The sequence below is a fragment of the Vicugna pacos genome, chromosome X (assembly GCF_048564905.1).
Source record: "Vicugna pacos chromosome X, VicPac4, whole genome shotgun sequence".
Classification (NCBI taxonomy): Eukaryota; Metazoa; Chordata; class Mammalia; order Artiodactyla; family Camelidae; genus Vicugna; species Vicugna pacos.
In genome coordinates, this window is record NC_133023.1 from 22,207,785 (window position 1) to 22,232,000 (window position 24,216).

The following is a 24,216-nucleotide window of genomic DNA, read 5'->3' on the forward strand; positions in this document are numbered from 1 at the left end:
TACAAAGCATGCTCAGTTTGGTCTCATAAGTCCAAAGTCAAGTTTGTCTGGGATGGGCTCTTAACTGGAGGATCTGGGAAAGAATCCACTTGCAAGCTCATTTCAGTAGTTGGCCAAATTCAGATTCTTGTTGTTATAAGACTAAGGTTCCCCCTCACTTTTTTTTTTTTGGCTGGTTGTCAGTCAGGGGTCACTCTAAGCTCCTAAAAGCTGCTCACATTCTTTGGCAAGTGTCTTCCTCCATCCTTAAGCCAGTGATGACATGTTGAATCCTTTTTATGCTCCACATGTCTCTGACTTCCTCTTCTGCCACCAGCTGGAGAAAGCTCTATGCCTTTATGGGCATATGTGGATAATCCAGGATGACTAAGTCATGGTGCCACAAAACGTCCCATAATAACAAGAATGCTAACTCACTGTTTCTACATGTTCTGAGAATTAGAGTGGACCATCCTTCACTGGCCATTTTAGAAATTCTGCCTACCACAGACACTTGTAGTTTAATTCTTGTTCATTTCCTGTCTCTCCTGAGTTTGACTAGCTCTCTTTTCATATCTTCATGTTGTTTGTTCTTCTGTCTTTGAAGTTTTAAAAAGAGTTTATGATTCATAGTTTTCTTCCAATTCTGCAATTGATTATTTAAGTATAAAATTCCTGTTGGAGTGTCAAGTTAAAATTTCCTTCTGCTTTGTGCAAGTGTGGACATGTATGTGTGCAGAAGTGTTTTGCAGTGATTTTATCCACTGAATTTTCATTTTTGGGGCTTTTCCCCTCCTGAACCAATAATAGAAGACACTTTAAAGGGGCTAGGGTAGGGGGATTGCATGGCTTAATTGATTTCATATTTCAAGGTCATGGCTTAGTTGATTTCATATTTCAAGATCACCTTATTTTGCTGCCATTGTGATGCCATTGTTAGTTGTGGTTGTGATATTATGTAACAAATTGTACATTTTATTTTATTTTTTGAAACATTTTTTATTGAGTTATAGTCATTTTACAATGTTGTGTCAAATTCCAATGTAGAGCACAATTTTTCAGTTATGCATGAACCTATGTATATTCATTGTCACATTTTTTTCGCTGTGAGCTACCATAAGGTCTTGTGTATATTTCCCTGTGCTATACAGTATAATCTTATTTACCTATTCTACATTTTAAAATCCCAGTCTGTGCCTTCCCACCCCCGGCCCCCTTGGCAACCACAAGTTTGTATTCCATGTCTATGAGTCTGTTTCTGTTTTGTATATATGTTTTGTTTTGTTTTGTTTTAGATTCCACATATGAATGATCTCATATGGTATTTTTCTTTCTCTTTCTGGCTTACTTCACTTAGAATGAGATTCTCCAGGAACATCCATGTTGCTGCAAATGGCATTATGTTGTCGGTTTTTATGGCTGAATAGTATTCCATTGTATAAATATACCACCTCTTCTTTATCCAGTCATCTGTTGATGGACATTTAGGCTGTTTCCATGTCTTGGCTATTGTAAATAGTGCTGATATGAACATTAGGGTGCAGGTGTCATTTTGAAGTAGGGCTCCTTCTGGATATATGCCCAGGAGTTGAATTCCTGGGTCATATGGTAAGTCTATTCCCAGTCCCCCGAGGAATCTCCATACTGTTCTCCACAGCAGCTGCACCAAACCACACTCTCACCAGCAGCGTAGGAGGGTTCCCCTCTCTCTGTAGCCTTTCCAGCACCTGTCATCCATAGGCTTCTGAATGATGACCACCCCGACTGGTGCGAGGCGACACCTCACCACAGCTCCGACCTGTGCCCCTCTGACAATTAGTGACACAGAGCATTCTTTCATGTGCCCATTGATCACCTGCGTTTCATCTCTGGAGAACTGCCTTCTTAGGTCTTTTGCCCACTGTTGGATTGGGTTGTTTCTTTTTTTCTTATTAAGTCGTATGAGCTACCCATACACTCTGGAGATTAAGCCCTTGTCGGTCTCATTTGCAGAAATTTTCTCCCATTCTGTAGGTTGTCCCCTTGTCCTACTCATGGTTTCCTTCGCTGTGCAGAAGTCCGCAAGCCCAGTTAGGTTCCGTTCGTCCATTCCTGCCCCATTTCTGTTGCCTGGGCAGACTGCCCCAGGAGAACACCCCCGAGATGTATGTCAGACAACGTTCCGCACATATTCTCTTCCAGGAGGTCCACTGTATCCTGTCTTATGTTTAAGTCATTTTTTTTTCAGAAAGTCTGATTTCTTCTGATTCTATGTCACAGTCTTCTTTCATTAGAGCCCCTTATCTTCATTCAGTTCCTTTTTTTCCCTTCACCACTAAGTCTTCAAAGGACATGTTTCCTGTCAAAGTTACTTCACTCTTCCTGAGAAAGGATGACCACCTGTGGTCCTGTGCTCTTTGTATGGTCCTTTCTTTTGATTTCCCAGCAAGCAGTGCTCTTATCTACCTGGTCTCAAATTATTTCTCAGTATTTCCCATCTTAGAGTTTGGCCTCAAAAGCCTCCTACAAATTAATGAAAATAAGATCATTAACTCAAGAGGAAAAAAAATCAAGATGACAGTCTACAAAATAAGGAATACAAGTACTATTTAAGTATATGAAAAATAGTCAACATCACAAATAACAGAATTGCAATTTAAGACTAAAATAAAATACTGTAGTTTTACCTATTAGATTGTCATAGATGAAAGCACTTTGTAGCTTACTAGGTTAGCTGATGGTGTGAGGAAACAAGCAGTCTCAAACATAGTTGTTGAGGTGTTAATTGGTCCAATTTCTATGGATAACAAATAACCTGGTAATAAGATTTGCCCCCAGGATTGGCTTCAGGATGGCTGGAGCTCATAGATGGGAATTTTCCACCACTGGCATATACTCACTAATTTATTTGTTTCAACTTTTTTTTTTAAAGTTCAACATTTGCTCTGTTACTGTGTACACCACCAGCACACAATTGTGATCCATCAGTCCAGGCAGCAATATTTCATTCTGAATATCACTTGGGAACATAAAAGCACTTAAGAGGAAATGAATAGCAAGGGCAAAAACTTGGGAAATCCTGGCATTTAAGGGGACATGAGAGAATCAATCAAGGTACAAAAGGAAAACCAGGGAAATACCCTTTAATAAAAACTCAAAGTGAATGGACACAAATGAAATTAAATGTCATATTGTGCTCAAACCAGATGATGACTGAAAGCCAGGTTATTGATAACCAGTGTAACAACATTTTCTTAGATATACTGATGAGGAAACTGAGACCATAGTAGAGAAAAGGATGAGTCTCTGTTGAGAAAGTGAGGAGAGTACTTTACACTACCACTGAAATATTTTTATTAGTGAAAGGAAAGAGTTAAGTCATAGGTAGACACAAAGGACACACCCCTGCACATGAACAAAGAATACCTCTGTGTAAAATCTCTCAATAATGCACTCATGGATTAGGCAAATATAACTTGCATAATTATATTAACAATAATGTTATTTTGGAATTTTGGGAAAGGATGTAAGCCTTCCTGTGAACTTTATTCGACAAATGAGAAACTAACATACCCAAAGCCACAATTCAAATTAATGACTTATTTATGTTTTACATTTTATATATTATAGACATAATAAGTGGTAAATAAAAACATCAGTAACTGCAAAGTCAAACTGCAGTGATGCTTTGTACAATTTGGATTCCAAATAAATCCATATTAGTAAAGAAAACTAGAAGCCAGAAGCAGTGTAATAGCTTTTGCTAATTAGCCACCAAGGTAGTCAATTACGATTGTATTTAATAGACTAGTAAACAGAAAGGTTTTGAGAGTGGAAATGATTACAATGCTGATGCATAAATTGTAGCTTTGAGAAAACACTCAAGGAAAAGATGTCTGGTTAATCATTATGATATTTTTCATGTGTATAAAGAATAATTTGGGAAAACCCTGTATCCCAATGAGACTGAATATAATATGGTTGAGTTCCTCCATTCCATAAGAGTTCTCTCTCCTTTTTTTCACTTGTTATTATCATAATGGACTTTTAAGGAAGAAACAGATTTTGTAACTGGAAATCATGCATGCATTAGAGCCATTTTCAATTCTTTGTAACAGTTGTTTCCTGTGAGAACATGAGAAATAATCTTATAGAATTGACAGGAAAGTATTTTGACAGCTGACCATTACAATGTCTCTTGTGTAATTATTCCACCTCCCCTCTGGCTAGGGATAAGTGTTTTTCACATGATCCATGCTTCTGAAAATCCTGAATTTCAAAATGTCTGTTCTTTGTTGACATCTTCAAATATTTAACTATCCAGTTCTGGAATCCCCTTGATGATTCATCCATCTAAAACTAAGAAAAGAGGACAGAGCTAATAACAAGCCATCATTCATGGTGTTTTATTTATTTATGTTTCTCCCTCCTACTGCGTGGAGGGATGCCTTCACATCAACTGCAGCTCTTTCTGGCAATAATATGAGACAAGTTTAACTGAATTTGAAATGTATAGGAGTTTACTCCCAGAAAGGGTGTTCTATTCCTATTGAGCTTTTCTATAAAGATGAAAAGTTGGATCTGGAGAACAGAATTAGAAGAAGGCTATATTTGCAGTAGGATAAGGAGATTAAATATAAAGAGCTATGTGATTTATCTCTTTTATGAGGTGCTGCTGGAAAAGAGATTAAGCTTTTAAAAAGTGGTGACCTTGATATAAATTTCATATTTAGCCAGTGGTGAAATATTATGAATAATGAAGAGTATATGGAACAACATCAGGCAAAAGTGAGAAGATTCCAGAAAGGCAGTGAGGTTGACAGTCTAAGGGGTTAAACCATCACTGCAGATAACAGTAATAGAAGCAAAACATATTCTGTGACATTTTATCATTACAAAGTATGTTTATATCATGATGTTACTTACTTCTGACAACAACTCTATGAGGTTCGTATCCTTACAATTTTATGATCAGGTAACTGAAGTTCAGGGAAGACAGGTTACTCTCTATGGTCACACAGCTTGTTAGTGGATTTGTCTGCTCTTGGAAACATCCTCTTTTTCTTGTATTCTTTGTCACATTTTGATAAAGATTAGACTCACTCGTGTTTTGTTTTCAATACTTTGAATCATATGTCTAACATCACACTATGGCTATTTGTTCTGACAACAAAGTTAAGGTATTTTATTCCTCCATGCTTTGTTGACAAAAATCTGTAGTATAATTGTCACATTCTAACAGTGTTTATACTTGTAGAGAAATACAATTCATTAGACCATTTTCTTTTTTTCTGAAAATGGTCTATTTTTACCAAGTAATGTTATTATATTTCTGGTATTTAAACCATTTGTTCTTTTACTGAATTGTGGATGATTCAGATTAATGACTCTTCTTTCTAGTCAGAAAAACCTAAAAATTATTTTTGACTGGAACTGATACTAAAATTGCCTTAAAAAGTACTGAAAAGAAACCAATTGTGAAATGTACATAAATCTTATAGAATAAAAAAGTCTCTTCTCAAGACAGTCCAATTCTGCCTTTAAGTTAAATTAACTCACAGTTCAATTCTTTTCTCCCTTTTTTGCTTTAGATATACGAATAAAAGTCTTTCATCATAGATATGAAAATGCAAAAGCACCTTAATAAGTGTGCCATGTTTAAAGAGTATTATATATAATATTTGCCAATGTAGAAATACAATTTGTTTACCTCTTTTTTAACCATCTGGGAGACTTTGACGAATTTATGTATAATGTAGATTAAAACACTCAGATATTTGCTTCCTAAACTATTTTATTGGCTAGGAGCTAGTCAGCTAAAGCAAATTCATTACAATCAGTTAAGTAAGGGTAATTTAATATGGGGAATGGGCTATAAATTTGTTAGAAGACCTGAAATGGCAGGACATAGGCAATCCAGGGGTTAGCAACAGCAGTAAGCCAAAACCACTCCTAGGTCTGGAGGGAAAAGAGTTGAAGGAAGTGATGTTACCAGATCCAGAAGCTGAAACAACAGGTCCTCTCTTGGAAAAACCCACCTTAAAGTCAGTTGGCAGGAGGGCCTGGGACATGGAGGACATATTTTGGGAATAAACTTAAACAAGACAGATAAGACTCCTTCTTTCATGGTGCTTACACCGTATGGAAGAGAAAATATATACCTATATAAAGAAATAAAATCAAGAAAGTATCAGTGGTAATTGATATGATAAATGTAAAACAGAGTGGTACACTAAAAGATTATAAGCCTTTGTTGTTTCCATGGATTTTTTTGTATTAATTTGATTTTATTAAATATTGCATTGAAATCTTATTTACCTTAATTATTGAGTTTTTGTCATCCCCCCAATGGCATGATGCTGGTTCCATTGGGGTAAGACTAATGTTTCAAAGAATTTCTACCTATTTTGCTTGAGCAGCTAGGTGAATGGTGTGGCTATCAGTGAGATAAGGGAGACTAGGCAAGAGTGGATTTAAGGGTAAAAGTAAAGATTTATTTGTGGGAAGTAACTTTTTCTATTTCAAATAAGTATGATAAATAAGCAACTAGATATATAAATCTAGAGTCCAGAGAGAGGTCACAGCTGGATATACAAACACAGGAGACAAAATGTAGAGTTGGTATTTAAAGTGAGAGGGGAAAATGAGCTTACATAGAGGTAGATTAAATGAGATAATGCATACAAGGATTTTTGAAAATAATAGCTTTATTGAGATATAATTCACATACCATGAGAGTCAATCATGTAAAGTGTAAAATTTAATTTTTTTATTGTTGTAAAAGACATAGCATAAAATTTAATTGTACAATTTAGTGGCGTTAATTACATTCACAGTGTTGCTCACTACTACCTATTTTCCAGAAATTTTTCATCATCACAAACAGAAACTCTACTCATTAAAGAATAACTCCCCATTCCTTCCTCTCCCCCAGCCAAGGGTAACTTCTACTTTTATCTCTATGAACTTGCTTATTCTAGGTACATTATATAAACGGAGTCAGACAATATTTATCCTTTTGTGTCTCACTTATGATGTTTTCAAGCTTCGTCCATGTTGTAACATGTATCAAAATTTCATTCCTTTTAAAGTGTAAATAATATTCTATTGTATGTATTTACTGCATTTTGTTTATCCTTTCATCTTTTGGTGGACATTTGAGTTGTTGCCTTTGGCTCTTGTGAGTAACAGTATTATGAATATTGGTGTACAAGTATTTGTTTATGTACCTACTTTCAGTTCTTCTACGTATATACATAGGAGTGGAATTACTGGATTATATGGTAATTCTATGTTTAACTTTTTGAGGAACTACCAAACTGGTTTTCCACAGCAGCTGCACCATTTTACATTCCCACCAGCAATGCACAATGGTTCCAGTTTCTTCATATCCTTGCCAGAACTTGTAGTTTTCCTTTTTTTTTTAAATAATAGCTATCCTAATGGGTGTGAAGTAGTATTGTATAAAGATTTTTGCACAGTATTCTTTCTCCCACCATTTCCTCTCAATAGACTGTACATGCCATAAAACCAAGTACTTAGTTTATTCACTGCTTTATCCCCAGCTGGGCCAAGCACATAGCCTTTGCTCAGTAAATGTATATTGACTGAAGGAATAGATTTTAAATGCTCAATAAGTGATATTTAATTCACTATTCTAATAAATGATAGTTAATATATTTATTCCTATATTATGTTGAGTGTCCCTTGCTGGGCTAGTTCGGTTTTGTTTTTGTGAAATGGCGTGCCTTTGCTGTGAAAGCTCTAAGAGGTGATATGCTGAGTTTATGTAGAATGAAACTACCTCAAGCCATAATAGGAGAAAAGGAGGAGAAAGACTTGAAAAATATGTTAGAAAGGGATGGAAAAGCAATCAAGATCTCACATGTTACCTTCAAATTGGAGCACTCAGCTGGGGCTATGAACATATAAATTCAGGAAAGTGGCTGCCAATATCTTCTTCAGGGAGCATTTCTAGCTTCCATTTCTATTTCCTACAAACCTTTCTTACATGAGGAATAGTTTTCCTGATAGATACGCTTTTCTGTCTTCTTTGTGTCTGCAGTTTGGGCCACATTCTAAATATGCTAAGTTCAAAGAGGTCACTCTTTACATGAAACTGTGATTTTGGTAAACATTATATTTTTAAATTTGCACCAGTCTCCAGAGTCCAGAGATATGCACCTCTGTGAATTTTATGGAATACATTCAGTTTTTGTCTTCTCCAAGTAATTAAGTATATGATATGTGTCCATTATAATTAAGGTTATTTATCATCTTCACAGTTGCTTTTATTTATCACTTATATTTTTATTTTGAAGTCAAGGAAAGCAAAGCTGTTATTAGGAAATATTGACCTTCAAAGTAAAACTGAATAAAGCATATGCCATTATTATATTCAAAAATATTTAGAGAAATATTAGTAGAAAAAAATCACTGATTATCATGGCTATTTGCTGACATAGTCCAGATTTGGTTTATATATAGTAGGGGAAAAAAAGTATGTTTTTAAATTTCAAAAAATTAATCTAACTCTGAAAGATCTATTTGTAAATGGGTAAAATTTCATTAAACTCTGGTAGTTCTTTGTCTTCTTTAAAGCTCAGTATACATTTTATTTTACTCTGTTGGAAGTTTCCTTGAATTTTTTGGTCATAAAATGAGGGTGGGGTGCAGGATTAGCCACGCGTCTAAATCCTATGTCACCTCTTTTCCGCAACAGCCCAGGAGTAAGATTTAATAGTACAGGAACTGTTACAGTCACTTTAGGAAACACTGCCTATGTGATGATACTGGGAGAGAAAAAGTGATTTGCAGCTGCCCCAAATGTGGCTTACACATTTATCCTCCCTTTCCCTTAGCTTTTGAATCAAGAATGGCAACTACACTAAGAAAAAGGTCTGTTGTGTGCAGGGTGGAAGGAGATAATCAGATGATTACAGGTAGCTGTTCAGTGCCAGGAAATCTTTACAGCTGTGCTATAATTTTTGCCAGGCCTGGAAGAGACATCTGCTTGCCACATCCGCTGTCAAGAAGTGTGTGCTATATCAAATAAGAATACAAGGAAAGAAGTTAAAAACTAGTATGGTGGAGTATAGGAGAGGGTTATTTAGAGGAAATACGCAAAAATGAAATGTAATCAAAACTGTTTATCCATTAATATTTCATGCATTCATTCATTTAACAAATACTTATTGAGAGTGCCTTCGATGTGCCCGGCACTGTCCTAGACACTTCTGAAAATCATTAGGCTTCTTAAGCCCTTAGTTTCAATTTGCTGTCACTGACCACATTCCTATAATGAATTATTCTCCATGTGCCAGGAGAAACTGAGGTGTTCAGAAAGTGGGAAAGAGCTTAAGAGATATTTTCAAGTGTCTGATTCGTTAAGAAGTTAAGCATAGAATAACCATATGGTTCAACATTTTCAGTCCTAGATAGGTACCCAAAATTATTGAAAGAAGAGACTCAAAGAAATGCTTGTACATGAATGTTCATAGCTGTATTATTTGCAATAGCCAAAATGTGAAAACAAATCCAAATGTCCGTCAGATTATGCGCAAATCAAGTAAATATGATATATCCATACAATGGGCTGTTGTTCAGCCAAAAAAAGAAATGAAGTATAGATACATACTACAACATGGATGAATCTTGAACATGTTATGCTAAGTGAAAGAAAACAGATGCAAAAGTTCACATGTTGTATGATTCCTTTTATGTGAAGTATTCCAAATAAGCAAATCTATAAAGACGGAACGCAGATTGGTGGTTGTCAAGGGCTGTGGGGATGGGGAAATGGGGAGTGATTGCTCACAGGTATGCGTTTCCTTTTGGAATGATGAGAATGTCTTAGAATTAGGTAAAGGTGAGGGCTGCACAACATAATGAATGTACTAAATTACAACTGTGCACTTGCAAATGGTTAATGGTTAATTTTGTATTATGTGACTTTTACCTCAGTTTAAAAAATACGCCTTTAAGAACTCAAACAGCATACAGCCAACTTTCTTATTTTACATTTTATGAGAAGGATACATATTAACAGAGGAGGCAGCAAAATAAATGAAAACAGGTAATTACAAATTGTGATTGTGATGAAGGAAATAAAGGGATGAAATGGGTAACGATAGAGTAGGTCAGCCATAGACATTCCTGAATAAATTTGTGATTTATATGACCTTGAGCTCATGTCCTGAGCCTCAGCTTCCTTCAGTGACATGCTTTTCCCCTCTCTCCTTCTCTCCCTCTCCTCCGCTCTCCCTCTCTCCCTCTCTCCCTCTTTCTCTCTCCCTCAAGAAAAAGTCTGGAAGCAGACCTTGGGGTCTATAGCGGTGAAGTTTGAAGTGCTTGTACCCAAGAATAACTTGAGCAGAGAAATACTGGCCTAGAATTTCCCACACCAAGGCCTCCTTAAGTTTAATATTTCAGGAGTACTAGGCTAGAAAATTTTAAATGATAAAATTATAGAAGTCACTTTCCATCAAAAAAGAGGGAAATAATTATTTTGGATTTCTAGTTAGCAAAAGATTATGGATGAATTTGATCATAGATTAGATCATTTGATTATAGATCAATTTGCTAGTTAAATTTTTAAAAAAGAAGAATTTCAAACAAGAAGACAATAAACTGGCATTTTTTAGGCCTTATCAATTGCTCAGTTTTCTCACTCTAATCTTTACAAGGACTGATTTCAACCACAGTTAAATCAATACATCCTCCAGAGCTCTTCTGAAAAGAAAACCTAATCCAAACAAGTTTCACATTTAGTGTCAGTAGCTATAAGCATAGTGTGTATTAGAAAGATAAGATGTAACAGAGGAGCCCCACACGTAGCTTCAGGCATCACCTTTAAGACTGATAGAAAAAAAATTTTAAAGATAGAAAATATTACAAGGCTTTAAGATTAGATATATACTATCAAAGTGCATTTAAGGCTTAACTGTGAAATGTTCCCTCCACAGTCTAACCCTGACATTTTTGATTCCCAACACTTTGTTTTCACTATGAATCATTAAACACTACAGTCAAATTGATGGTTAAGGAGCCACCTTCCAGACAGTTGAGTTCTGCTCCCTTCTACAGTAACTGAACTTTCAGATCCGCCATCCCTCTGTGCTACCTTTGAGTGTCCAAATGTTTGTGACACTTCAAAAATAATCTATGCTTTTATTTTTACAAAAATTATTTATAAAGATTATGACTTGAAAAAGGACCAGTGAATGTTAAACTGTATAGAACACAGAAGTGTAGAACAACTTAATTCTCAAAAATCATTGATCTTGTCTTTCTCAGACAGATGAGATGGGGAAAGAATTCCAAGCATTATGTAAATATTATTTCCCCTAGATACCTGAAAATTAACATAATATACAGATCAAGTGTTTAGTGACACTACCATTAGAGGATATATTCAACAATCGTGTTACTGGTAATTCTGTGAGTGGAGAGACACTGAATCCTATGCATTAATGTGCATAGTGGGTATGATTACAGAATAATTGAAACTGTGCTACCCTTAGGTATGGCATAACATGGCTTTTATTCTGCTCAATCAGCTAATCAAGTAATATACAAAATTTCGCTTCTCACACATATTTTTCTTTTTTACCTCCTGACTGCACTCCCCAAATTTCCACTCCTCTATCTGTAGTTGTGCAATGTTGTCATCCTTTAAAAGATAAATTTAAAAATCTCTGGTAGCTCCCATGCATGCCAATTCAGAGCCTTTCTCTATCTCAAAATAGCACATTGCTAAGGAGCCTGTGGAGAACTTCAGTGCGCTGTCTTGATTTCCAGAGACTGTACTTACAGAAGGCATTTTAATATTTTTTTCTGTCATGGATTTGCTTCTTGATTATATCCAAAAATATCTGTTAGTCCCTAGTACTTGCACTGGATTTAAGGTCAGATTTCTTTCTCTTTTATAAGGCAGAACCCTAAGCCAGTCCTTTCAGAAGCCAATCCTTTTACAAGGATGAATATGTATGTTGAAAGTATATAGCAGAAAGAGCTGAAGAAACTATGGTATTTTGTTAAGACCTGCTGCTTGCTTCCTTTCAGTCCTTAGAGAATTGGGGGAACTTTAAGGACCTACATTTTCAAAGAAATCTAAGATAGAGCATATTTTCCCTTTCTCCAGTAGACGTCTATTCTAGAATGTAAAATAATATAAATAATATTAAAAATAATATAGAATCAGGGGCTAAGAGTAGTTAACTTTCTTTCATTGTAAACAATGCGCTCTCGCTCTCGCTCTCGCTCTCGCTCTCTCTCTCTCTCTCTCTCTCTCTCTCTCTCTCTATATATATATATATATATATATATATATATAGTTTATGTGTGTTAACCCAACACTACTTATCTCCAGTAGCATATAGAAGAGACCAATGAATTAGAAGTTAGGATATGTGAATTCTTATTACAACTCTGCCACCAATTAGATAGTAGAACTTTGACAAACCATTGACTTCTTCAGGCTTTGGGTCCCTTTGCTGTAACCTCAGGAAGTTGAAAGAAGTAAATCCATCCAAGTTGTTTGTACAATACATTTTGTGTACGTGGTGTGTACTGCAGAGTCACCTATGGCCAGAGAAAACTAGACTTTAAAAAAAATCGTATTATTATTTCTTCACTGGAAAAAAATGAGTATTGACTCTCAGGTAAGAGCAACTGTTTTCGCCATATACATACATATCCTTTCTCTCTAGCCATTTTATGAACATTGGAACTGGCAGTTATGATTTAACTTTTTGCCTAGATGACAACTCATCTGTTATAAACAGTAGAAGCTGAGTACATGTGTGCTGATAATTTTTATCATAAATCCTGGAGGAGCATTCTTAACCCATCTACCCCATTCTACCATGTTTTCCTGACTGCAGAGAGCCACAGCACCATGGCAGTAATGCCGAAAATTTGATGGTGGCGGATGGGACTCTTTACTTTGAGAGTGTGTCATTCTTCTCAGGGGGATCACATGTTTATTAACGGGTCATAAGTTGCTTGCTTCCTGTTAGCTTTTCTCGGTAAATAGGACTATAGCACTCAGTGGATGCTGCTTTATTTTTAGCTTTTTAAATCACCACCTGATGAATAGAAACAGTAAACAAGTATTAAAACATCGAAAGTAATTTGAAAATAGTGCTATCCTGGGGAGTCTGGAATTCCAGACATTACCAGACGGTTGTAAATCAGCAGTCACCACGCAAAGCTGGGGAATAAAAGACAAGAAAATAAGAACACCTAAGTGTGCTCATCTGAAGCCACTTTCTGAAAATGAGGGGTCAGTTACATTTATAGAAGAGCAGGAGAGACTGCCTGAGATGATGAGTCCATATTTTTCTTCAACTTTCCTAATTCTTGTCCAGTCCAATCAGATATCCCAGATGATAAATATAAGGACCTATCTAGAGTCTTGTGCTTCACACTTACTAAGCATCAAAAACTGAAGCCATTGTCATGGTAATATTGTCTATTTAACCCAAATTCTAAACAAACAGTGTTTAGCCTTACTGCAAAATGGAAAGTTAAAGGAAGTAGGGAAAAGGGACACAGTACTGATAATAAGCTCTAACATTTGGGGAGTACTCGCTAGAAGACTGACACTGTTCTCAGTTCTTTAAGTATTTTAACATGCTTGATTCCTACAACCTATGAGGTCTTTAATGTTATTTTCTCCTTGTACAAATAAGGAAATGGAAGCCTGAGGCGTCAAGTAACTTTCCGTCATTTCAGAAGTAATGAGTGATTGGGCTGGTATCTGAATCTCTGTAGTTGGGCTTTAGAGATCTTACTCTTCTCTCAAGTGCCTGTAGAAAATAAGGCCTGATATTTGATACAAGGAGGGGTGGGAAAGCCGACAACAGTAATCAGTAGTTTGATGAGAAAGAAAACTGAAAACTCTTGAATTTAGGAGATTAATGTGGAAGGTTCAAAATTAGAATTCACCGATCTACGTCTGAGAAAAGTCTGTTCTTTAAGATTTCTAATGTGTTGTGCAAATATCAGTATTCTTCTAAAACCTGAATATTTTCTTAAGACCCATTTGAGTGTATCCTAAGATAGTTAATAGCTTAACTTAATTATTTTTCCTGCAAAAAATTATCTTGAAATGAGCCTGGGAAGAGCACACTCTAGTCTGTACTGGAGTGAAATAAATAAATAATGCACTAGCAATATTGCTGGCAGACCCAAAGAGGATTTTTTTTCCCTCTTGAGTGTGAAGCTCAAGCTAAAATTTGCCAGTTTCTTTCCTTTTAAAGCTGCTTCTTTCTCAGTATTTTCCATGCTGAAAGTTGTCTCTACCTTTCATATAATTCATCTGAGAAAAAAAAATCTTTATCATCTTGTATGCCTCTCTCTTTCCTTTGCTTCTTCAGTGTCACAGTGATTCTATCTCTTAAATATATTTTGAATGTGATCCCTCCTTTCCAGCTCAGTGGGCATTGCCTTTGTTGGAGTTGCCGTTTTTTCCCTGAATGAATGCATTTGCTTTCTAATTTGTCTCACTGCTCTTAGTCCTCCTTTCAATCCAATCCAGTTTTCTCACTGCAATCAGAAAAATCTTCACAAAATCCAAATGTCATCATTTCCCAGTGTGAAGTCCAAACTCTTTACAGTGGTTTTACATGACGTTCAGCCTGGCTCCTGCCCACCTCTCCAGTCTCAGTTCCTGCTATTCCTTGATAACTACTTTATAATCGAGCCACCCCAGATTACTTGCAATTCCTCAGACATGCCAAGTTGTTTAATGCCTTCAAGCCTTTGTGCATACTGTTCTCTGAAATAGCGTTTCTTAAAAACTGCAAAATTCTTACTCATTTTTTAAGATAACGAGGTATCAGAATTTATGAAGTCTGTTTGTTTCTTTCTTTGACACTACTGTGGTTGAACATACCCCTTTGTAGTACTTAGCACATTGAATTTCAGCTATTTTACTTGTGTGTCACTTCTGGATTGTGAGGAACTGAGCACTTTCTTTTAAGACTTTTTTCAGGTTACTGTTTGACATTATTTAATGGTTAATTACTTCACCTGTTAAGTATTTTAGATACACTTGCAGACTATCTATTATACGAAGCTAGAGAAATCTACATTCGATTGTTCTAAATTATAACTTGTGGAAATTTTCTTTCTTAATATAAAGCTGAATAACTAACAGTAATGGAAAACTGTTTTTCTCCTCTCCTCTTAACTCTTCTCACACCGGATATGTGGGGTTTTTCCCGCACCAAGCAGTTCTTCAACACCAGCTGGATGTCTTACAATTCCATTCAGTTCTGACACTATGTACCTGGACTTAGCATCAGATCCCACAGGTTAAGGGCTGAGTCCTACACAACTGCCCCTACTCCAACCTTCTGACACACACACAATTCACATACCAGTTGTAAGTCCAGGTTGTCACCTATGCTTCTGACTGACCAGCTGTAAACCAGAGATTCCCACGACCCCCTCCTCTGATTGTATCATTTGTTAGAATGGCTCATAGATCTCAGGAAAATAGTTTACTTACTGTTGATGATTTACAAAGGATATTTCAAAGGACACAAATGAACAGCCAGATGTAAGAAGTGTGCAAGTTCTGGGGGATGAGGCACAGAGCTTCCATGCTCTCACCAGATGCTCCACCCTCCCAGCACCTCCATGTATTCATTAATCCTGAAGCTAAGCAAAGCTTTTGGTTCAAGAGCTTTTATGGAGCTCAGTCTCCAATGTCTGCCCCTTTCCTGGAATTTCAGGGGATGGGGCTGAAAATTCTAACTCTCTGATCCCTTGGTCTTTCCGGTGACCAGCCCCATTCTGAGACTATTTAGAAGCTCCACCCTAAGTCAACTCATTAGCATAAACTCAGGTATGATCAAAAGGGATCCCTTATGAATAATATACAAGAAATACCACTCAGGAGATTCTGAGAGTTTAAGGAGATCTCTTACAAGAACCTGGAAAAAAGACCAAATATATATTTTTATTATATCATTACTAACCTAGCTATTTTCTGGCCATTCTAATCATGTCATATTAGCATTAAAAAAGCAAGAATCTAAATCAAGTTGCTGCTTAAACATCAAAGTATCTTGGCTGAGTAAGGAGGAGGACTTGGGGGCTCTGGTCCATGTGCACCAATTCAGAGCAGAGAGGAACCAACATTACTGAGCACCTAGGTAAGGCCAAGCAAATTTTGATTTAGTATCACATTTAGTACTTAGACAAGTGTCTGTGCTCACCACCTGAGAGGTTCAGAGGGATTAAATAAGTTGCCCTAAGTTGTAGAGATAGTGAGCAGTAAAACTCAAGTCCAGGACTCTGATGGCCATGTACATATGGAAGCCATTGGGCTCTTAAAAGAAGAGTTCTCTAGAAAACCTTGAATCTGATATTTTATTCTTCTCTTTATTCTTAATGCTTGCACAATGCCTTTCACATTATCATTGTTCATTGAATGTCTGGAGACAAATTAGCAAAGAAAAATTGTACAATTCATAGGCAAACTTCCTTTGGTCCCACTCTTTCAAAGAGATTTCTAAACACAATTTCTCTGCTCATATATTCCATTACAAACCTGATTAGGAACTAGCAGGGAGTAAAATGAGATGCTAATCCAATGAATTGATTCTGTAGAATTTGTCTATCAGGATGGTGTTGTCCTTACATAGTGTATTACTATGTTTATCCTGTCTCATAACCTGGACTGCAGATCCCAAATGGATATAGATCTGTAAAGATAGTAACTTAGCAATACTTTTATCCAAGAGTGTTTTCTGCCCAGACTCATTGAAAATCTCTTCTCTTATCAAGACAACCAGTAAGTATTGTGTAGATTGAGCCATCCTTCCATTATGCTTAATAGGTCAGTTACATTTTTCTACTTCTCTGTTGAGTTTAATAACTTTAGCACAATTATACCCAGGCTTGACTTCTTTTTCTTGACTTAAGTTTTCCTTTATTACTTTTATTTTTCTAGATACAAAAATCTCTATTAAACATATTTTCAAACAAAACCTGAATATAATATAAAGCTTTTCTTCCCTAGCATATGAAAAATATACAAATGGTTTAACAGAACCAAGTGTGGTTTAGCTGGATGGCAAGATAGAGCCCTGTGGAATAAGCCATGATACCATAACATGATTTAATCAATAGAGTTTTTGTCCAGCTCTCCCTCTCTCTCTCTCTTTCTCCCTCTTTTTGAGTGAAGTAAAGACATTGCCTTGGCAGCACTTCCTTTTTGTTCACACCAGGCCACCATATTTATTCTGCTTTGTTACAGAAACTCCACTTACTGTATGAAAGTATCCATCTCACTGACAGTGGGTGAAAATGACACTGGACTCTGCTACAATTCCAAGATGAAGTACTTTGATAAAGCTGAACTTAGCAAAAGCAAGGAAATTTCATGCCGTGACATAGAAGATTTTTTACTACCAACGAGGGAACCTGAAATCCTATGGTATAAGGTATGGCCTATGAATGATTTTGTTGCTTATAAATAGATTAATGTGTATCTTATTCTAGGACAAGTTTGATTAAAACATTTAAATGAGTGTGATATAGTTCACTTCTGCCTTCCTAAAATACACCAAGTTGTGCTGGTCATTATAAGTTTTTAAACCAGTAGCTTTAATAAATGCTAGTTAAATATTTGTATTGTTAGTCCACTTTAATAAGCTGTTGCGTTAATGTTTGTTTCTAGTTTATGCAGATAATTCTTTCAAGTCTATTAAAATCTGTGGTAATATTTTCAGGAACTAAAATATATTAAGCATTCATTTCAAAACTCTTTATATAAGCAGTCCAAAATGTCCCTAGTCAAGTAGAGAATGAATTGACTAGCTTCTGTGATAAAATGCTACACTAGTTTTATTGAAATATTCTGTTTGATGGAAGTAGCTTTGTGCATATTCTAATCTGTTTCATATAAAAGCATACATGTTTTTAAAAATCTGATGAAAATTTATAACATTATAAAATAGTGTTAGATTAACTTCTAAAAACCAAAAGAAACTTTAGGCTTAAGCGGAATCATCAAACACTGTTCTTCCTGTCACATCAATGACTTTCACTGAATTTCAAGATTTGAACTTATTCTTCAACTTATTTATATCAAAAGATATTTTTGTTATTGAATGTACTCAGGAAAATGCAATATAGATGCTATGAACATTTGCCTGGAATATTTTATCCTTGCTTTGAAGATTCCTATTGTAAACTTTGCTTTGTCAAATTCACTGGCAGTGGGAATTTAGGAAGCTGGACCTCTTAATAACTAGATCCACAAATGTCAGTATACAGAGTGTGAGCTCTCATGAGTGACTGATAGCTTATGAATTCAAAACTTGTCAGAAATGAAACACGAAAGAAATCTTTAACAATTTTAAGGGATTTTCCCAGTTTTAGCAGTGCCCTTTTCTAAATGACTTAATTTTGATTCTTGCTGTGAACAATGGAATATTCAGAACATCCAGGGAACTGTTGAAATATTTTTTACTTTTCCCTTGGATTTCTATCTTTGACAGTGTTAAATAGCCCTTAAATATTAGTCCTACTGTTTTCTGTTCCTGTGCAGATGAATTTTATCTTTTACTGTTTTTAATTGTATGAGTATTTCTTACCCTGATTCTGTGGTTTACCTGCTTTCCACAGGCAGCCTCTAAGCAAGCCCTGATGATTTCCTCTAAGGGAAGAGGTATTAGGGAAGTTTGACCCAAGGTCTTGAAGAACAAATATTTTTTACTAGGACTCATAAGTGTACATTCAGCTTCTAGATACAGTTTCTTGACTGTTTGCTAGTAAGTTGATCTTAAGAGTCATGCACTTTTTCTCACTTTTTACAAATAATATCTCAAAATTTGCTGAAATACTAGAGACCACACACACATACACAGATACACACATACACATGCAGAGTCATACACTCAATTTTTTTAAATGGCTGACCTAATATTGGTCCTTTAGTCATGTTTCCACTGTCACCCCAGTCATTGTGACCTTGATCTATAAAAACCATAATTAGTGAAGTGATGAGTGGAGATGCAGTATATATGGAATTTAAAAGTTCTTTTAACTATTTATATTATTTTTCCATAGTCAAGGGAATATATATTCCATACATTCATCGCATAATTTATGCAACCAATATGAGGATGTTAAATATATATTTTGTTCTGCTATAACCAGATAACTGTCCCCTAATTGTACACAGGCATTGAGACACATACTCAAAATAACTATCTGCATAAATTTGATTTGGCAATAAATTTCTTAAAAATATAATATTATCTCTGAATAGCGTTAAAGGGTTTAAAGCTATTTTATCCTCATTCCATTGATTTCAAATCTGGCTAGAGGAAACGGACTTCTTCTTGGCAAAAACAGAAACCTCCTGAGCCAACTTCATTATAATCGAAAGCTTAAATCAGAGACCATAATTTGATAGACCTATCAATAATGAAAATCAGTATTTGTAAGACTATAAACACATTGCCTATAAATGGTAGCTATTTCTTTCATGGATTGTAGAATATATATGTTATGAAGAGATTGAATTATTTCTAAATGCAACATTAAAAGATTTAAAGTGTTGAATTAAAGTATTTTCCTTTATAGGTTTAATTTTTCTACTTTCCACAAAAAATCATTTTATATTTTATGCTATCAATATCAATGTGGTTAATTTCATGATCATCAAATGTAGAGCATTTGCTTCTAAAAATGATATTCGGAGTAATCTTACCCAATGTTCCTTTTCTTATATTTAGTAAATCAATACATATCTGATTTAAAGTCACTAACCTTAGAAGTTAATAAAGTGACTCTTGCTGAAAGTACTTTTTTCAAATTGAGGTACTTGATTTCCTGGAGATGTGGAGAAGGTTTGAAAATCTTTAGTATTAATTCCAGACACTTTAGCCCTTTTAAAACATATCCTTATAAGCTTTTAGTTTAGTAATTTAAAATATTACTTTATTTTTAAGTTACTATATGCAGTATAAAATTTTTATGTTCTTCATGTAGGAATGTAGAACAAAAACATGGAGGCCAAGTATTGTATTCAAAAGAGATACCCTGCTTATAAGAGAAGTCAGAGAAGATGACATTGGAAATTACACGTGTGAACTAAAATATGGAGGCTTCGTAGTGAGAAGAACCACTGAATTAACCGTTACAGGTAGTAAGCACAGTCTTCAGTATTTCATTTGCAAGTAATGAAACTACCATTTTAAGTTTAATTTTTGTGCCACATATTGATTTTTTTTAATCTTTGTGATGAAAGACGTACTTAGCCAAATGCTAAGTGGATTTCTATAGATGAAATTTATTCCACCTTGCTTTTAAATCATCTTTTGTTGAAATGCATTTGAAAAATTAAAGAAAATATGCTTAGGGGATTATAGAAATGTTAGCTTTTGAAAGTACTTGAAATAATGAGTTTACGATTTCAGAAAGTCATGCTTATATTTGGTAGTGGTGTCATTTTTAGAAACATTTTCTGGAGTGTTGAAATGGAATATGTGAAATCTACCTGTCTTCCTGTCTTGCTCCAAATTAGAAAAATTACTTTTTAAATTCACTTGCCACTCTATGACCCTGACATCTGTGTTCTCATGAGCTTGAATATAACAAAACTTCAGATGCAATAACTGAATAACTATGTGAGATGCAATGCATGGACTCATTCCCGTATCTGGGGGCTAAGGTAGAAGGGCATGAGAACAAGATTCAGAACACTGCCTGTAATCAGGAATCTACAGCTCAGTAGTCACATGACTTTGGGTCACCACAACCTTGAGAATATTAGTTTCCTCATGTATAAAATGGTGATCAAAAAGTTTACCTTGTTTATTTCAATAATGTCTTTGCAAGGATTGAATGAGGTAAGGTACTATATGTGAAATCAATTTGCAAAATACAGGATTATATCCAAATGGCATCGTTGTTGTCATTTTTGTGTCATGTAAGATATTGCATTCATGCTTTGCTTTACCTTATACCATGCTTCTCTAAAGGTGGTTCCAAGAGGAAAATTCAGGGTGGGAATCAAGAGCAATGTTAGATAGTTAAACACATTATTCTCATTAAGAGAGATTCTTTTCAGTAACTTTCTACAATCATTTTTAATGAAACATATATGTATATAAGTATGAAAAGGATACCAGATACTTTAAAGAGATTTTCATTTGTTCATTGATTCACTTAAAGTGGTTTTCCTGTATATGAAAATTGTTTTGTGATAATCACCTTCATCTTGTAATAATCATCATTAAATCTTGAAATTATGATATATTTTGACTTAAACACCAAATCTGATTTCATTAAATTTGTTTGATGGATCCTAATTATTCTGATTGAAAAAAACTTAGTTAAATAAATAAGGTACTCTTTCGTAATGATATATATTAGACGAAGTAAAAAAACTGACGCTAGCAATACATGATACACTTGAATAGTAAACACACATTCAGTCATGGTTTATGTACCAATGTGTATGATTTACAGTAGTTTGATTTTCAATTTTGCTGCATGTAATAAGTTTCTGTATAGAAAATTAAACTAACACTTTTATCACTCCCTTATCTGTTTAATGGAACAGTGAAAAGCATAACTGTCTATACTTGGATTTTCTTTGCCAAAAATATTGAATTTTTTAGTATTTCTTTTTTGCTCTTAACCTATACTGAAGTAGCTTTTCAAGGAGTAAGCATTGAGACAAAGGAATTTAAAAATATGATGAAAAAATATTCTGAAAAGAAAACAGAATGCACTTCTAGTCTTTATTCTTTGGCGTGTAGAACTAATCCTAGGTAAGCACATCTTTCCCCTTTCTAGAAACACTAGGATACTAAAACACTGTCAAGTAAGAGGTGATTGGAAAACAATTTCCTGGAGACTGGAAACTGTGTCTCAAATGGTAAAATGACATAAATGAAGCTATTTTGTGTAATCAATAGTAGAATTGTTTTCTCCTAAATGCTAGCCAGAGGTATTATATTTTCCTACATTCATTTCTCTAAAAATATCTCCTTTTCTTTATATGAAAATGAGGAATAATTATTTCTTGATATCCAAGAGGAAGTTAGTAAAAGTTTTCATCCAACTGAATATTATGAATAGTAGTCTTATGAATACTACTCCTCTAACTTAAGTGGATCTACCTGTGATGTTGATTTGGGGACATAAAATATAAAGCAATATTTGATTATATGTGAAATTTTGGATAAATCAGAGAGCTGCATACCGAAGAGTTAAAAATAATATGTATTAAAATGCACTTTAGGTTTTAACAAGAAGTCTGTTGACAAGATAAATTTATACATAACATTGCTTTAAATAGAGTAACACAATGGCTCGTTTACTTTGCCTGTGGCCAAATTAAAGAAAAATTCCTAGGATCCAAGAACTTGTATCTCTCAGTAAAGCAACAAAGGTGGGCATTTCTTTGGATGATAATAAGTCACTGTTTTGTATCTTGGTTTTCTGCATATCACGATTATATTATACTTAATGTAAATCTTAAGCAAAGCATGATATCATTTAGTTTTAGTGAATCTGCCTTAGCTGATAATAAAAAAAAATTGAAGTGTGTTAGAATATTTTTTTAAAATAAAAAAGGAAGCCTATATGTGAGGAGAAAAAGGAATATCTGGATAAGTAAAGTGGCATTGTGCAGGCAGTATGGTAGCCTTTTATGGAGATCCTTCATTTATTAAGTGTATGTGCCTATTTAAGTGAAGTAGTGGTTTAGGAGAACAGATCAAGTGAAATAAACAATGAACCTACTTTGCACTTTTGGTATACTTTAAACATTAAAAAAAATTAAATGTAAAATGTTTCAGCATTATCCGTAGCCTCCACCCTCTTCTCTAAGCTTCAGCCATACTGTTTTGCTCTTTTTCTCCAAATATCCTCCCTCTGAACCCTTGTGTGCTCCCTCTGGAATGCTTTTTATTCCACATTATCACAGTGCCAATTCTTACTCTTTTTTCAAAGCCCAGCTAAAATGTTACCTCTGTTCTGAAGCTTGTAGTTAGTTCTTCATGTCTTCAGAGAACCCCACTTACCACGTTGCATCATATAACTATTTGTTTACACTCCTCTTATTCCACAGGAACATGAGCTCCTCAGGGTTAAGGACAATGTCTCTCTTTTAGTAAACATTTTACTTTAGAATAGTTTTACACTTACAGAAAAAGTCAGACAGATAGTAGGCAGAGATTCCATATACCCCACACCCATTTTCCCCTATTATTAGGATCTAATACTAATATGGTACATTTGTTACAATTAATGAACTAATATTGCTATATTATTATTAACTAAAGTCCATATTTTATTCACATTTCCTTAGTATTTTCATCCTTTCTTAGTTTTTACCTAATGTCTTTTTTTTTTTTTGTTCCAGGGTCACATTTAGTTGTTGTGTCTCCTTAGGTTCCTTTTAGCTGTCCCTGTTTCTGACTTCCCTTGTTTTTGATAATCTTGGTAATTTTAAGTAGTACTTATTTTGTAGAATGTCCTTCAATTGTGATTTGTTTGATGTTTTTCTCATGATTAGGCTTAGATTGTATGTTCTTGGAAGACCACGGAGGTAAAGTCACAACATAGTGTGCTATCAACATGACATTGCTGTTGGTGTTGGCATTCATCACCTGGTAGTGTTTGTCAGATTTTGCCACTGCGAAATTACTCTTTTTCTCTGTTTTCCTTATTTCACTCTTTGGAAAGAAGTCACTATCTGTAGTCCACACTTAAGGATTGAGAAGTTATGCCCTCACCTCTTTGAAGGCAAAATATCTACATAAATTATTTGAAATTCTTCTGCATGGGACATATATCTATTTTTCCACATTTACTTATTCAGTCATTTATCTGTATCAGTATGGACTCATGGATATTTCTTTTATACTTTGATTTATATCTAATATCACCTTATTTATTTTGTTGCTCAAATTGTTCCAACTTTGGACCTTTGGAGCTCTTTTTTAAAAAAAATTTTATTGAAGTATAGTCAGTTACAATGTGTCAGTTTCTGGTGTACAACATAATGGAGCTCTTTTAGTTGATTTCTTTGTCCCTTTGACACACTCCTGTCATTGTGTGTGTATGTGTGTGTGTGTGTTTCTTTATTTTCAGACCCTACTAGATGCTTCAGGATCAGCTTATGTATTTTCTTCCCTAGTCCTAGAATCAACTATTTCTTCCAAAGAGCTCTTTTCCTTTTTGTTAGAGAATGGTACTAGAAACTAAGATCTGGGCATT

At 34.9% G+C, this 24,216-nt stretch overlaps 1 protein-coding gene across 1 annotated transcript in view; it reads left to right on the forward strand.

Annotated features, from left to right (window-relative positions):
• The window catches only part of IL1RAPL1 (interleukin 1 receptor accessory protein like 1), a 1,130,590-nt gene that overhangs the window by 670,588 nt on the left and 435,786 nt on the right, over window positions 1-24,216 (forward strand). Inside the window, exons 4-5 of the mRNA XM_006209422.4 lie at window positions 17,231-17,417; window positions 19,975-20,128. Of these exons, the coding sequence (XP_006209484.1) occupies window positions 17,231-17,417; window positions 19,975-20,128 (341 nt within the window). The remainder of the gene's footprint in view (window positions 1-17,230; window positions 17,418-19,974; window positions 20,129-24,216) is intronic.